The sequence below is a fragment of the Bombus vosnesenskii genome, unplaced genomic scaffold, assembly GCF_011952255.1.
Source record: "Bombus vosnesenskii isolate JDL3184/JDL3185 unplaced genomic scaffold, Bvos_JDL3184-5_v1.1 scf7180000014003, whole genome shotgun sequence".
NCBI lineage: Eukaryota > Metazoa > Arthropoda > Insecta > Hymenoptera > Apidae > Bombus > Bombus vosnesenskii.
Window position 1 is genome coordinate 10592 of NW_022883323.1, and position 12349 is coordinate 22940.

A 12349-nucleotide genomic window follows, 5' to 3' on the forward strand; every position below is an offset into this window, starting at 1 on the left:
GAACACATCGATCAAGCAGTAACAACACTCACAGAAACTATCCAAGAAGCAGCAAGGGCAACCACTATACCTGAAACAACCAACAGACAAACAAAAACAGTTCCACTAGACATCCTCGAAAAAATTAGAGAAAAAAGAAAAGCGAAAGCAAAATGGCAAATACACAGAACAAAAGAAAACAAAAAACACCTAAACAAACTCACAAAATAAATAAAGAACAAAATAAAAGAGCACAACGACAACGAGTTCACAAAGTTCATCGAGTCACTATCTGCTCACGAAAACAACAATTACTCCCTATGGAAAGTCACAAAAAAATAAAGAAGACAACAAACATGGTACCAACAATCAGAAGAGCAGACAACACATGGGCAAGAAGCAACGAAAAGCAAGCTGAAGAATTTTCCAACCACCTAGGCAACACATTCACCCCACATAACATCAACAATAGCAACCACAATAGTCATACGGACGAGGATGCGCTAACTACTAGTACACCAACTGACAATCACCATACCCAAAGCAACCGCACAAGAAATCAGAAACATAATTGAGGAAACAAAAAACAATAAAGCACCAGGAATCGACCTAATTAACAGCCAAATCTTGAAAAACCTTCCGCCAAAAGCGATAAGACAAACCACAATAATAGTAAACGCAATACTAAGAATACAATACTTTCCAAAAGCTTGGAAACTGGCAAAAATCATAATGATACCCAAACCAGGCAAGGACCCACACGAAACCAAGTCCTACAGACCAATCTCACTACTTCCGGTGTTCTCTAAGATAGTAGAGAAAATAATCTACGACCGGATAAAACCAATAATAGAGAAGAACCATCTAATACCGGATCACCAATTCGGATTCAGAAACAAACACCCCACAATAAAACAAACGCAAAGACTCGTCAATGAAATCCTACAGGCGCTGGAAACAGAACAATACTGCACGGCACTCTTTATGGACATCGAAAAAGCATTCGATAAAATAAACCACACTAGCCTACTACAATCAATCAGGAAACAGTTCTCGGGGCAGATATATCAACTAATCAAATCATACCTAAGCAGCAGAAGCTTCATAGTAAAAATCAAAAAGACACACTCGGAAGCTAAAGAAATCAAGGCAGGAGTTCCGCAAGGAAGCGTCCTAGGACCAATTTTATACACATTATACACGGCCAACATACCAACAACTAACAATAGCAAAATACTGACATTCGCGGATCACACAGCTGTACTAGTCAGGCACACTAACCCTGCAACAGCAGTTACATTACTACAAGAACATATCACAAAAATAGAAAAGTGGCTTCAAGCGAAACAAATCAAAGCAAACCCCGATAAATGCAAACATATTACATTCACACTGCGAAAACAGAAACCACCAAACATTGTACTAAACGGCACACACATAATACAAACAAGGCAAGTCAAATACCTAGGACTCCACTTAGATACACGACTCACATGGAAACAGCATATTACAGCAACAATAGACAAAATACAGATGGCAAGGAGACAAATGTACTGGCTAACAAGTCGAAAATCCAAACTAAGCATAGAAAACAAACTAAAAATATATAAAATGGTCATAAAACCAATCTGGACGTACGGAATAACACTATGGGGAACAGCAGCAATGAGCCATATAATCAAAATAGAGGCATCGCACTCTAAAATACTCAGAACAATAGTAAACGCGCCATGGTACGTTAGAAACGAGGACATTCGGAAAGACCTGGGAATACCAACGGTCAAGGAGGAGATCAACAAAAGTGCAAGAAGGTACGGAGAAAGAATAGCAACGCACCTAAATCGGCTGGCAGCGGAAACGATCGACACATCAAGCATAAAAAGAAGATTAAAAAGGAAACACCGAACCGATCTCACAGAGGACATAACCCAACAAACACGATGGTGGTACCCCGCTGGGGGTAGCCACCCACATGTTATATTAGTATACAGCTACAACATTTTACCAAATGTCCTACTGGACAAATTGTAAAATCCAAATAAATAAATAAAAAAAAACTTTCAAATAGAAATTCGTTGTTTATTGTGAATACACATATGTAATTTATATTTTTCTTAGGCAATAAACATTATATATATGTAAATTCTATAGAATTTAGAATATCAACCGACGGTTTGACTTTCACTGTGTTTACTGGGAGTCGGTCGAACGATATGAATAGAGGAGGACGGGGACTTGGGATAGAAAATAAAACAGGACTTGGAGAAGCGAAGATTGAACAAAGAAAAAAGCAAGTTAAGAGCCAGAAGGAGAAAGGGAAGACTTAGACAATCGATTGTTGAGTTTTCACAAATCGATCGCCTGATTTCCGAAAATATTACAACATTCCATATATATGTCGGAGATGAAAGAACACCGGAGCCTTTGGAATTTTGTATAATCCCGCAACATTGAAACCTAGAGTCGACTATAGCTGTAATTAAACAATTGCAGTTATTCAATCCGATTGTAATTGTTCGAGAATTGTGATAATGAGCTTGGGCTCGAGGCGACAGCCAGTCGCCGAACGTGAACCACGGTCACGGGATGAACGCCTTGTCTAACAAAGGCATGGAATAATTCTATAGCTCTCCTTGAAAAGGACATAGTTGTAACACTCGACAGTAAACATTCCAACGGTCTCTGTCCCGTAGCTCGCCACACGCAGATCCTATTCTTCGAGTAAGATGATTGTCAGATGTCGATTCGTCTCCGCAGTACATGTTCGGCTAGCTCGAGGGCCCATTATAAATCTTAAGATTTAGCCAACTAAAGTCCTTCAAACAGACAAACAGTCTTTGTCCCAACTACGGGAAGATAGGGGAGACATATTTTTCAACGAGCGGCGTCTCCCACTAGCAACTTTCCCTCGAGGACGGCTAGCATCTTTTTCTAACCACCGATATGGAGATTGACCAATTAGCAGCAACGCCAATTTCCCTTACTTTCTGAACGAAGGCTTTTCTCGACGAATCCGATGATCTCGTGTCCTTGGACACACCCCATTTCCTCTGTGGCATCATCGGGACGGGAATGTCATTCCCGTTCGCGATCTCATCGAAGAAAAAGAGTAACCCCTTACGACCGGTGAATATTACGCGTCCGACTTAGATTTTGTGAGTACGTTCATCTATCATCCCGTCGACCGCGGATTCGTTATTGAACCTAGGATCATTGTCATTAGTTTCTCGAGTATCTAATTACCACGGTTACTTGTCCGGTTCTATGATAATCGTATTTGCACTAGCCAATGTCTTCTCTATTGCATAATGACGACGTGTAATCCAAACGAAGATTCGTTTCACGCCCCTAACCCTAATTGTAATGTAAACCCGACATATACATATGTCGGAGATGAAAGGAAAACCAGAGCCTTCCCTTTGCAATTTTGGGAAAATCTTCTAATGCTTTAGCCTAGATTTTATCATAGCTGTAATTAAGCAATTGTTGTCATTTGTAATTGTTCGATATTTGTGATAGCGAAGGTGGGTTCGAGGTGACAAGTGGTCGCCGAACGTAGCCACGGTCACGGGATAAACGTTTTGCCTGACGAAGGTGTGGATCGGTTGTATTGTTCTCCCTAGAAATCACATAGAATTGTACTTTAAAGATGTCGATATAATGGGACACACGTATTAGGAATCAATCTCCAAACAGAAACTGCCTAGTAACGACGTTTGGATCTTTCTCGATGTTTCCAAAGAGTATACAACAAACTTTTGACAGAAATTGCCTAGCAACAACGATTGGAAACTTCTCGATGTCTCCAGCGAGCATATAACAAACAAATGCAGTCGTATAGCGAAAAAGATTTTCATCAGATATTCATTCGTGTGATCGCCTTGGAAAGTGATACATCGAGCAATTTACCGAGTGTCTCAGCAATCGTATTTTTGTGTTTAAAAATCATTCTACGCATAGAAAAGAGTTATCCCGTTGACCGTGGATTCGTTTGAACCCAGGAACATTGCTAATAGTGTTAATTAAATTCATTATTCGTAAACCCCATTAATTGTTAATCTCAATATTCGTTAAATTTATTATTCGTAAAACATATTATTCGTTACTCTTATTATTCGTTAAACTTATTATTCTTTAATCTAATCGCTAGTTAAACTTATCGTTTGTTAATCTTATCATTCATTAAACTCAATATTCATAATATTTTGTAAAATCTTGTGTATTCGCGTAAATATAATCTCTGTTGTGTAAAACGATGGCTAATTCAATCGAAGAATCGTTGTTACGCCGGGCGACTCTCTGCCTGGCCCAGGTCACACACCGCGGGCCAGACGGACACCAGATGTCCGCTCTTCCGTACGGCGTACCCTCAATAGCCTTAAGCACCCGTCATACACCCGAGTCACTTGCCTGCTAAAGTCCTTCAGACCCAACAAATGTCTTTTCTAAATCAGTTTCCAAAGACTATTGTTTACTACGGCTTGACACGGGAAAGTTAGCTTTTCTCACGTACGATGCTTCCTACCAGCAACTTTCTATCGAGGGCGGTTAAGGCCCTTCTTAGTCCTCCAACCTTCGTTTGTCCAATCCGAGGCAATGTATACTGGCCTCACCTCCTGACCTAAAATGTCATGAACAAATCCGATGATCCCGTGCGCTAGACACACCCATCACTAGCTTTCCTCCGACACAGCATCGTCACTCAACTTCACTTCTTCTACATCGTTGGAAAAGTCAACTACTAAGTAGTAACGCTAATGCCTATCGGGGCAGTCTAAGCATAACGCGAGAGTCGGTCTCGGTATTGTCGAGCATACATTTCCTCTGCTAAATATCTTATAGTGCTACGTCCACTAATACATTAAATCCAATTATAAGAGCCCTGCTCTAACGTACATATCTATCTTATCTTCGTGCGATAAGTGATTATCTATCTATCTATGCTCATCAGCGTAATCTAGGTGTTGGAAATATATAATTAATAATTCTGTGAATCATAGTGTTATACAAACTCAATCACCCCTATTATCTCAACGGAAATCAGGGGATCGATCAAGTCGTGGTGTCGATTGTTATAATCGTAACGGGAATTTACGACTCCCGTTGACGTCTCTCCTAGCGCCTAACAAACAATCGTTACGCGCCTTAAATTCTAATTTTAACCCGATTAAATTTCGGGTTTACATTAGAATTAAAGTTAGGGGCGTGACACGAATCTTCATTTGGATTACACATTGTCGTTATGCAATAGAGAAGACATTGACTGGTGCAAATGCGATTACCATAGAACCGGACAAGTAACCGTGGTAATTAGATACTCGAGAGACTAATGACAATGATCCTAGGTTCAATAAAGAATCCGCGGACAACGGGACGGTAGTCGTACGTACTCGCAAAAATCTAAGTCGGATTCTGTGTTAATATTCGCTGACCGTAAGGAGTAAATCCTTTTTGTCGATGAGACCGCAAGAGAGAATGACTTTCCGTCCCGGTGATACCTCAGAGGAAAACTATGATGGGGCGTGTCTAAGGACACGAGACCATCGGATTCGTCGGGGATATCCTACGTTCGGAAAGTAAGGGAAATTGACGTTGCTGCAAATTGGCCAATCTCCATATCGGTAGTTAGAAAAGGATGCTAGCTGCCCTTGAGGGAGGGTTGCTAGTGGGAGACGTCGTTCGTGGAAAAATAGGACTCTCCTGTCTTCCCGTAACTGGGACAAAGACTGTGTATCTGTTGAAGGATTTTAGGTAACTAGATATTAGTGTTTATGACGGTCCTCGTGCTAGTCGATCACGTACTGTGCAGACGCGTCGACATCTGGTAAACATCCTGCCCGGAGAATAGAATCTGCGTGTGGCAAGCTACGGGACAGTTGGAATGTTTACTGCCAAGTGCCGCTACGAATCTTTCTTTTAAGGAGTGCTATAGGATTACTCAATGCCTTTGTTAAAGGGAGAGTTCGTCCCGTTGACCGCGGCCACGTTCGGCGACTAATTGTCGAATTGAGCCCAAGCTCATTGTCACAAGACTTAAACAAATACAATTGGTTAGAATGACGGCAAATCGTTTAGTTACAACTGTAGATTTTAATTACAATGTTTCTATGGATCTTCCCGAGGTTTCAGAGGGAAGGCACCGGTGTCACCTTATCTCCGACAAGTATAATTTTATAACGTATTACGTTAGATAGAATAACGTAATAACGTATTACGTTATATAGTATAACGTTATAACGCATTACGTTATATTGTATAATGTTATACCGTATTACATTATATAGAGTAACGTTATAACGCAGGACGTTATAGAGTATATCGTTATTACTTATTACGCTATATAGTATAATTTTATAACGTATTACGTTATACAGAACAACGTAATAACTTATTACGTTATATAGTATTACGTTATAACGTATTACGTTACATAGTATAATGTTATACCCTATTACATTATATAGAGTAACGTAATAACGTATTACGTTATATAGTATAATTTTATAAGGTATTACGTTAGATAGAATAACGTAATAACGTATTACGTTATATGGTATAACGTTATGACGTATTACGTTCAATAGTACAACGCTATATGGTATAACGTTATAACGTATTACGTTTTATAGTATAGCTTTATAACGTATTACGTTAGATAGAATAACGTAATAAAGTATTACATTATAGAGTATAACATTACACCGTATTACGTAATACAGTATAACGTTATAACGTATGACATTACATAGAGTTAAGTTATAACGTATTACGTTATATGGTATAACGTTATATCGTATTACGTTATATAGTGTAACGTTATAACGTATTACATTATATAGTGTAACGTTATAACGTATGACGTTCCACAGAATAACGTTATAACGTATTACGATATATGGTATAAAGTTATAACGTATTACGTTTTATGGAATAACGTTCTAACATTTTGCATTGTATAGTATAACGTTATAACGTATTACGTTATATACTATAACGTTATATGCTTTAACTTTATGACGTATTACGTTTTATAGTATAAAGTTATAACGTATTACGTTATATAGTGTAACTTTATAACGTATTACGTTTTATAGTACAAAGTTATAACGTATTACGTTATATAGTATAACGTAATAACGTATTACGTTATATAGCATAACATTATGACGTATTACGTTAGATAGAATAACGTAGTAACGTATTATGTTTTATGGTATGACGTTATAACGTATTACGTTATATGGTATAACGTTATAACGTATTACGTTTTATAGAATAACGTTATAACGTATTACGTTAGGTAATTTGGACGAAAAACTTACATCCGGCGGAAGCGTTGCCACACCGGAAACGATCTCTCTCACGCTGCTGAAATCGCAATTTGGCACCATTGGATGCTTCGCAAGACCAACTAAAACTGGAGGGACCAATGGTGTATGCGTAATTCTGTATTTTTCTACGGGACTGATTAACGTTTCTAACTCGAAATTTCGCATTATGTACACAGCTGCACCGCAACTTATTGCCGTATTCATCATTCCGAACGCATAACCGTGGAATAATGGCAAGAAAACTAGTATTCGGTCTCCACGTCGAATATCCATTGATTCTGGGGCACTTCGATTAAGAACAAAATGCAATTGAATCGAATATTTATAATTTCAACTAGAATGATAAGAGTTAAGAAGCACAACAATAGAGAAAATATTATATAGTTGATTTGAATAAAGAATGGTTTGTTAATCATATAAAACGAATAATATATATTTAAATTTAGCATAAATGAAAAATAAATCTCGAAATGTATGTGTGGTCTTAGATCAACCGGATACATTGTGTATATTAATTTAATATATTTACCTTAGAGTTTGGATGAAAAGTAACAAATTTCGATGAGACAACATTACTCCTTTCGGAAGGCCTGTTGTACCGCTAGAACATAAAATAGCTGCCATTCTTTTCCTGTTATGATCTATCTGCACCGGTGGAGCCGCATAGAGATCCGTGATACTTTGATATTTTTCCAAAACCTTGTCTCAGGTTATTATATTTCCATCGAGAGGTTTATCATCCAATTCGATTAATTTCATATTCCAGCTTACAGTAGATGCAATTTTCGCCAAAATGTTTTCAGTGCGTCGCGATACAAACAACACCCGTGGCTGATAAATTTCCAGCATGTGCGTAAATTCTCCTAAGTAAAAAATTGCATTAGATATGATTAAATAACGCATATGCTGCATCGCGTAACTTAACCACTCCGCGTAACAAGGTGACAGTTTTACAAAAGATCTAGAAATATTCGAAGAGCCTTACAAAAGCTTTTTCCGATATCCGTCTCCGCAAGGAGAGGCTGAAACAACTTTCTTTGAAATAACATATTTTTCGTAGAATGTTTACTCTGAGAAGATATTCGGAGTAGTTAAATACAATTTAATCGTATACGATTAAAAATTAGTATTGTTTGTATCTCTAAAAGACGGAGTAACGCAAATTGAGAACATAAGTGATTATTAATTTCCGCATCTATATACACAATATTTAACAATTTAATATTAACAATTATTGTTTACACTACATTATAAAACTTGGTGTTAGAGTAAGTACTGTTTCTAGACTTTTATTGTTAATTCTGCAAATGTAATGTAAATAAATTTAGTCTTTAATTAAAGTATCTAATTTATGATCTCTGTTTCTAGTAGTTGTAAAATTCTATAATAAACTCGAGGCAAATAATAAAGTCGAGGCTCGATTTCATTAACTTATATATGGCATAATCAGTGGAGTTATCAGAAACATGCAAGTTTCCAAAAAAGAAGAGCAAATTTTTCTTTCCACTTTTTACGTTCTGCCTTCGTTAAATTTCTATAATATTAAACACGCACGTACTTTTAATTAAATTAATTTCTTTGTTATTATAAAATAATTCGTAAAAGCTGCTTGGAGAATATCTTACTTTCTGTATATGCTGGATTCAACGGTGCAAATGTAGCTCCGATAAATAACGTGCTACATATCGATACCACGTAATGTGGATGGTTTTCAGCTGCAACGGAGATTCTGTCTTCCACCTTGATTCCATAATTTCTCAAAGCAACAGATAATATTGTGCTTTTTTCGAGAATATCCTTGCATGTGTAGTGTTTACCAGTTTGAATATCAACCTGATATAGTAACATGCAAGTATTACAATATAAAACATAGTAATCAAAATGAATCATTTGTATTGTCGTTTCTTGCTCTTTTTATATAAAAAAATCTATCTTGTTTAAATTGGGACTGTTGATTACTCTGACAATGTACATGCTAATACAGCCATCTGTAATCGCAATATGCGGGTCGCTTATCTAGAACGAAACGTACCAGGTCGTTAATTGTTCGTTGCAACGGTAGTGTCAAGTATTCCATCCGTAAGAAAAGCTTATTTTCTGACGAAAATTAGAAGGACTGTAATGTCTAATTCAAAATCAGTACAATCACGAGTCTACCTCAGCTTTTTAACTTTTAATAAAATCTCTAATATGGACGTCAGGAAATGATAAAACGAATGACCTGCGACTGATTTGCTTCACTGCATCTTATATCAATTTATATTTTGTCTCGTTTATATTCTGCGGCAATCGTTCTTGTTTCTCACAGCTCAGCCATTCTGTAACGATGAACCGTTGTAACATTCGCAGTGTTTCAGTGTAAACTGTTTGATTGTTCCGATTTAAAATGATGGCGCTGTAAAGAAGGTTATACGCTTGGACGGTTTATAGTTTATTATTGTAATACAGCAGGAATGTGGACGATACACGACGATGCCGAAAATTGTGTGTAATTAAAAATCCCTAGGCGGTTAAAATACATTCAACCACAATAACATTTATAGAAATATAAAAATTGTATTGAAAATACAATTAGATGGCGTATTTATGGGATAATAGTAATAAGGTAGCACATATATCGAGCAGTATGTGTTATGCATTTTATGTGACATGCCCCTGTTTTTACGTTTGTTGTAAAGGAACGAATATTATTATTTTTTATCGTGTGTTCACTGAATCAAATGCTACAACGATTGCTCGCAAAAATTTCCAAGTTTTTCTGTATTATTCCGTTTATATTCCTTTAGTTTGATCAACGTGACGTTGTTCGGCCTTCTTGTAACTAAATATTTAGTGTGATACGCTATACCGAAACTATCACATTATTGAACATTTGGCGATAATATTTGTTGAAGGGTAGACAAATGAATATTGTGGCTGGACAAACGCGGACAAGATGCGAATAAACGGATGCGGTTTAGTCTTTGTAAAAATTCCCTCTTTCTCTCCTAATCGAGGTTCTACTGTGTACCTACAATTTAGCGTATTATTGGCGCGATCATATTTTATTTTTTTATTTCAAAGCTTGCGATTCCGAACATTATGTTTTCTCCGTAATCGTTTCAAGTGTGATAGCTAACTGACGTATACAGGTTGTGTAAAAAGGTGTCCGATACTCAAAGGGCTTATAGTGCCGATCGGGAGAAATAAATATCGACATAGTTCTAAAAGCAGCCCTTTCGATGTAAAATCAATTTTTATTTTTTAGCGTTCGATATCTTGAGTGAGCCTCCTCGCAATATATCGAATATCGTCGGTAGGATCGAAATAACATAATCGCGAATTTAGTCAAGGATGAAAAAAATGCGTTTCGTAGGTCAAATTCGAAGGGTGCTGTGTATTTGTTATTTCCACTTTAGAATAGTAAAGGGACATTGTTAACCACACAAATAATCTTTGTTGATATTAGTAATAACTTTGCTGAGTGGAGGATAGTTCACCCAGACTTTAGAGATAAGCTTGTAATAATAAACATACATCGTTATCGTACAAGGATCGTGCATGTCATTTCTCGCATCATTCCCGCCTCCCATTCGCACTCAACAACTGGCGCTAACTGGATTTAATCTACGGATTCCAATTAAACTCTAGAAGAAACAGAAAATACGCACGAAAACGTGACCAACGCTAGAAAGATCAGCACGATCCACGACTAAAATCATCAACGCGCTTCTGATATGCAGGCGCTGGAAAACCGACCTTTGGTCCTTCAACTGCCAAGACTGCTTCGCATTCTGATTTTTCTTCATTCAACTATGAGCATGCACGATAGTTTGGTTAACCCCAAAAAAATAATTAGAAAAAGTTTCACAGGTATCGGTTGGTCGTCGAAATGGACAAGACGAACTTAACCAAGCTTGCTGGTGCCCGAATAGTAAAAAGAACTAAATTCTCATTTTCAAGTATTACAATCGTTTTTGATGTATCGTGTATGTGTCTCGTACATATTCCCTAACATAATGTACCTCGAGAATTTTCAACAATAATTCGTTAGAATTATGGATGAGCTCTAGTTATTGGTATTAATAGCATAATTAGTATTATAAAGTATTTGTTCCTTTTAATATATTCTATGTTCTACGACTCTTCGCTAGTAACGAGACACGTGTCTTTCTTTCGTTTTGAAGTCAAATCATCTCTAAATCAACAAGGAGACTGAATTTTAGTAGGTAAGTGCGTAGTTGTAAGCATTTCTCTTCTTCTAAACACTCGCATCTAAATTTAAGTGGATTTTGCAGCAAAATTATAATCAATTCAACGTTTTCATTGCCTTATTTACTACAATACATTCTTTATAATTCAAGTTGACAGTAAACCAAATCCTGAATACACAGATTCAGTGAGCTAGTAATCGACGGTCATTGAATCTTTCGGCATCGATGTCGATCAAGATTCAAAGCGAATGTCGAAGAGCGAAAACGGAAGAAACAGAAACGTAAATGTACGTGTTCATGATATAAATTTGAATGCTCCGAACGTTAACCCATCAGAACGCATTTATTTTCTACAGCAATGTGAAACACGGGACATTTCAACTGGCGATCAACGTTTTTTAACAATATTTTGATCCCTGCGCCTGTTATCGGCAGAAGATCCTCGATCGATTCGAAACTCGATAAAGTAACCGGCAGGTGGGCGAGAAGGATCGCAAAGAGAACACTGCTGACAAATGTTGCACTTATCAACCGGTTCTTCATGGTGCTTTTTAAAAGTTGATTTATCTGTTGAAAGTAATTCTTTGTTTTCTTTAGCATTAACTATATTCGAATCGATAATTACAACAGTTTTTATCCTACTAGAATGTATCTATAAAATTAGGAAGTAATATAAACAAGTTAATTTCAATTATATTTTAGTCCTTTTAGTTAATTAGATTTAGTTCCTTAGAAATCTAAGTGTAATACTATTTGCTATTATCAAAAAAAACAAAACGATATTTTCGAAAATAGGAGTTCCATAAATAAAGAAAGTAGAGATTTCACAATGACTCGACTATTGAG

General features: G+C 36.9%; 1 protein-coding gene across 1 annotated transcript; it reads right to left on the reverse strand.

Annotated features, from left to right (window-relative positions):
• Nucleotides 1–8015: 8015 nt before the first annotated feature.
• On the reverse strand, nt 8016–9158 carry LOC117239447 (luciferin 4-monooxygenase-like). Its single transcript, XM_033505007.1, has 2 exons — nt 8936–9158; nt 8016–8173 (listed from the first exon to the last, which is right to left on the reverse strand). The coding sequence occupies exons 1-2, from the start codon at nt 9156–9158 to the stop codon at nt 8016–8018; spliced, it is 381 nt and encodes a 126-aa protein (XP_033360898.1).
• Between the last annotated feature and the right edge of the window lie 3191 nt (nt 9159–12349).